The sequence below is a fragment of the Ctenocephalides felis genome, unplaced genomic scaffold, assembly GCF_003426905.1.
Source record: "Ctenocephalides felis isolate EL2017-DRISC unplaced genomic scaffold, ASM342690v1 CF-g0.4_SCAFFOLD_01170, whole genome shotgun sequence".
NCBI classification, from domain to species: Eukaryota; Metazoa; Arthropoda; class Insecta; order Siphonaptera; family Pulicidae; genus Ctenocephalides; species Ctenocephalides felis.
The window spans coordinates 12,996,853-13,002,267 of record NW_020537324.1 but is presented as its reverse complement, the minus strand read 5'-3'; the positions used below and the strand labels follow the sequence as shown (position 1 = coordinate 13,002,267).

The following is a 5,415-nucleotide window of genomic DNA, read 5'->3' as shown; positions in this document are numbered from 1 at the left end:
ATGCCGGTGGTAGATTTTTAAGTATAATTCCTATTGCTTTTTATGCATAAAATTCATTTTGCAAATTTCAAAACTTGTTCAGATATTAAATTAATTCAACACATCTTTAATAAAATATTTAAGTAAATATTAAATTTCAAGCTTAAGTAAACTGTGATAGATTAAGTTTTATATTTAAATACTAAAATATATTTTAGATTACTAATTTTGTTCAACGATTAGTTTTTAAATAAGTAATTAATTAAAAAACTATAATATAAAACATGAAAAACTGATGAAGTTAGTAAAAATATTAAATTAAAGCATATAAATATTTTATTAATGAATAAAGAAACCTACTCAATATTGAGTGAGAGTTGTAATTGATTTTAATTATAACAAAATTCTAATAATTAATTATGATTCTTTTACATTAATTTATATTGCACAATTAAATAATAAATATTTCTTTACTTAAACTAAAGTATATAAATTTGCGAAATATCCAGACGCATCAATGATTTCAATCAAACCGAATAAAATCAAAATCTGTGATAACCACATTACCAAATAATGCTAAAAAAGATATAAATTTGATACTACAAATAAAAACAACATACTATGTCACCCATTGTTCTAATTAACGATAACAATATTCCATACATTAAAAAACGTTTTGTTTAAACGTTAACTTGTGTGTTTTTACCTGTCGCACCTCACATTCCGAATCGCGAATTCATTGCGAAAAGAGTGCTCTATATGAAAGAAAGTGGCCAAAATTAAATAATTTTATTATGTTAACGATGAAATTAATACAAAGAGTGACTGGTCAAAGCCGAGGGGCTTTGACAAATTTAAAAAATAGTTCTGGAAAGTGTTTATCCACGGTTAATGCGGTTAATTTAGCCGACGAGGAAAGCAAGGAATGGGCGAGTGCGTTGCCTTATAGTGAAATTCCAGGTCCAAAGCCAAAACCCATTGTGGGAAACTTGCATAGGTTTTTACCAGGAGGTAATAATTGATATATTCAAATTAAATTTACTAGTATATCAAGTTTTTATTGATTAGTACATTTTAAAAATTAATTTTGTAGAAATATTTGGACTGATTGATTTCTTATAGCTATATCTTTCACTTTCATGTTCACTTTCAAAACATTTTATGCTCTATTTATAGTTAATTAAATAATTATGTATTGCAATTTTTTTTATTACATATTTAAAGCAATTTAAAACAAATAATTTGAATTAAATTTGAGATATCAAGTAAATACTTAAATTCGTTCCATCAAAAAAAGTTTTAACAGTAGTTTTCAAATCACATATGCTTTCAAGTAAAAGTTTTATGTAGTTTTTTACTATTAGTTTTGTCTTGCTGCATAAAATTTTTGTTGATTATTTCATAAAATTTTAAATATTTATTACATTATATTTCATAATAATTTTAGTGGTTTTGTAAAATAAAAAAAAGTTAAACTGAGGCTCGAAAATAGAAGTAATTAATTGAAGTGATTTTGAACGTTATTTGATGGATTTTTACTAATTAAATTCAATTTTCATGATTATTTGAAATTTAGGTAAAGTAAGTTTATTCTATAAAAATTTTATAAGTTCTATGGTTTTTTAAATCTAGATATATGCTAATAAAAAACTTTTTGTTTAAAATAATATATACACATTTCCTACATTAATATTTTTAAATCAGAGTCAAAAAATTGGAATTTATTAACCCAAATAAAGATTATAGTTATTAAATCTACTAATGCAAAATTACTGTTTAGGTGCAGCTTATCTAAAAATTAATTTAGATTAAAATTAAATTTTTGTCGTGATAAATGATAATAAAATCAATATTAGAAATGACGTAAAGATTTAAGTCGATAGAGCATTTTAATCATAATATTGATAATATCGTATCACAGCCTTGATTTTGTTATTTTGATTATATTTTTCAAATTTTTCTTTATTGTTCTTAATTTTATATATTTAGGTGAATTTTATAATCTCCAGTTGGCAGATTTGTATGTTAAACTAAGAGAAACATATGGAGAAATAGTCCGGCTAACAGGAATAGCAAATCGGAATGATCTTGTGTTACTTTTTAATCCAGAACATATAAAAACGGTTAGCAAGTGGACATATTTTATATAAAATTGATTTTCTATACTCTAACATGGCCATATATCTTAGGTATACAGAAATGAAGGCATATACCCAGTTAGAAGAGGCTTGGAAAGCTTCGTCCACTACCGAAAGGAATACAGACCAGAATTGTTTAAATCTGGTGGTCTTTTAACGGTGTAAGATATAAAATTTATTATTAATCAATAATTTTGAATTCATTTTTGTGAAAAAATTATCAATTGTGATGATTTTTACTATAGGCAAGGCTACGATTGGCATCTGGTTCGAACCAAAGTTAACCCTGCCATGATGCAACCAAAAACAGTTCGAAAATATGTCGAACCTGTTGATCAGATTTCGCAAGAATTCATAAATCGGTATGAATTGCTTAAATCCCTTTTCAATTGCTGAAATTTCATCAAATCAAATTATGTATCTAACTTTTTTAGGATGATAAAACTCCGTGATGCCAACAACGAAATGCCTTCCGATTTCTGGATGGAAGTCAATAAATGGGCATTAGAATCTATTGGAAGAATTGCTTTAGATACAAGATTGGGCAGTATAAGTGACAATCCGACATCAGAGTCTCTAAAACTGATTAAGCATGTTCATATGATGTTTGAATTGATTTATCAGTTGGATATTTTACCATCTGTGTGGCAAATAGTGCGGACGCCTAACTATTATAAGTTGATGGACTGTTTTGATGTACTAAGAGAGTAAGTATAATTAAATCAATAAATATATCTATACGTGCATATATTATATAGTTATATAAGAATAATATATAGCAAATATAAGTATCTTCCCCACCAATTGTAGGTTAAAATGAGCAATTTTTTTCCATTTTTAATAAATCTGCAGATACTTTAGAATTGTGTCTATGAAACGCCATTTTCATAACCATTACTTTGCAATAAACTTAGAAACATTCAAAAGATAAAACCTAACTCATATTTGAAATTTTTATTTTAGTATAGCAGATTGCAAACAATGCAATTGATAAGTAATTGAAAAATTTCTACAATTATTGATCGTTTATCCTCATAAGACTACTAATCAATTTACGTATACAAAGATTGGTATCCAAAATTTATCTACCATTACTTGATATAAAATAATAAATCAAATATTACGAAATAATTGAGCATAGAAGAAATTTGTTAACGGTTTTTAATTGTTCTATAGTAACTTGATTACATATTTGAAACTTTGAAAAAATAAATCTATTATTACCAGAGCACCTGTTATTAACTTAGCTTGTTCAGAACTTTGTGCAGTAAAATAAGCAAAATAGATAAAAATGCTAAATTTCTATCATTTGCATAATCAAGTTGCATTGACGCATTTTAACTAGAAAATAATTACTAGCTATAAAAATAGCATGATTTTAACCTAAATATTTTTTAAACAGCATTACAAGTAGACATGTTTCGAATGCAGTTAAGCGTTTGGACGAATCGCCACCAAAACATTCTGAAGACGAGTTGAGCGTGGTGGAAAGGCTGATTACCATCGACCGCACCATTGGACAAGTTATGGCCATGGACATGTTGATGGCAGGAATTGACACTGTACGAATTTTTAAATCAGAATAATAAATGATAAAAGATTGGGGAGATAACAAAACAATATTGAACGAATATCTACTTTACAACTAACAAATAGCTATTTTGCAACTAACAAATTTATCAATCATTATGAATCTAATTAGAAGAAATTAGAACAGAACCTAGTATCTCCTTAGAAAATAAAGTTTTTATAGAACTCACACCATTAACTATTCTATTAATATACTATCAATAATTTTTTTTATATTTATGATAATGAATTAATTTTTCCCTATTATTCCAGACATCTTCCGCAGTTTGTACCCTACTATACTATTTAGCCAAAAACCAAGATAAACAAAATATTCTAAGAGCGGAACTTAGAGAAGCTATTCCTGAGCCTAAAGGACAAATAACTAATGATATTTTAAGGCATTTGCCTTATCTGAGAGCCTGCATTAAAGAGTCTTTGCGAATGGTACCTGTTGCTCCTGGTAATTTAAGAGTAAATCCCAAGGACATGGTTTTGGCTGGATATAGAATCCCAAGTGATGTAAGTTGATGTGAATAAGAATTTCTTTATATTATTAAATTCCCGTAGGGTAAGTTATTATAATGGGCCAAAAATCGAAATTGAAAATTTTTACATTTCTCGACGTTTTGAAGGTTTCTGAACATTTTGGCACACCTCAGAAAAAATGGATGTGTGTGTGTATGTATGTATGGATACAAATTTCCGGTCACGTTTTCGGGCGCACGGATCAACCGATTAGAATGGTTAAAAAACATTCGATTTCTATCGATAGGGAGAAGAGCTGATTAGTTTTTGGTAAAGGCAGGTCCAGCCGTTTCACAGATACGGAGCAAAGAGTGCAGAAAATAGAAATCGAGTTCTTGAGAGAACAGAGTATCCGATTTGAATGATCTAAAAAACATTCAATTAGTAATGATTCGGAGAAGTGTTTATTAGTTTTTGGCAAAGGCAGGCCCGGCCATTTCGAAGATACGGAGCTAAATATGTAAAAAATGGCAGTTTTTAAGAGAACTAAGCGTCCGATTTAAATGATTCAAAGAACTTTCTGCTTGTCTTAACAAACGAATTGATTTTGGAAAAAAAAAATTTGTTTCAACTAATTTTTTTTCAAAAAATATTTTTTTTGTATATAGAAAATATTTCTGATTTCAATTGCAATTCTGACTTAAGTTCTAATATACTTTAAACAAATATTTTCAACTTTGCAATTCAGCTTATATAGTTCTTATAAATATTAGACAATGTTACAGTATTTATTTATAATAATCTATTTGAAAACATTCTGTATTCCTCGAACATTTCGTTACGGTACGAGAAGTTCCAGCAATTTGCCTTAAAGCACAATGCCATACACCCCACTAGTTTACTTATGTATTGAGACAAATTTGCATATTATGCAAATATACAAACCAGTGTAGAGATTAGCAAATCTACCTACTGGACATATATTTATATGCATATAATTTGAACATTAATGATTTGTTTTTACATTAAACGTTGCTGAATCATTCTTGCCTTCATTTTTACTATGGAATTTGCACTAGTCGCATAATTATAAGAATGACTTGGCAGAAGTTACAACCTTAAGCTTCGTCTTAATTACATTTAGTTACATAATATAGTAATAGTCTTCTTAGTTGAATTTCTTATAATTATAGTCTTGGGCACAAATAAAAAAAAACTACAAAAATGGTTTTGATCTTAAAAATGACAATATTCGAAATTT

General features: G+C 27.6%; 1 protein-coding gene across 1 annotated transcript; it reads left to right on the top strand.

Moving 5' to 3' along the window:
* Window positions 1–2,042: 2,042 nt before the first annotated feature.
* On the top strand, window positions 2,043–4,217 carry LOC113366846 (cytochrome P450 12b1, mitochondrial-like; the record flags this gene model as incomplete). The annotated part of the gene is made up of 6 exons (XM_026608497.1): window positions 2,043–2,102; window positions 2,169–2,278; window positions 2,363–2,479; window positions 2,552–2,824; window positions 3,520–3,679; window positions 3,960–4,217. Coding segments are annotated over 6 exons (978 nt in total), but the record flags the coding sequence as incomplete, so codon positions are not given.
* Between the last annotated feature and the right edge of the window lie 1,198 nt (window positions 4,218–5,415).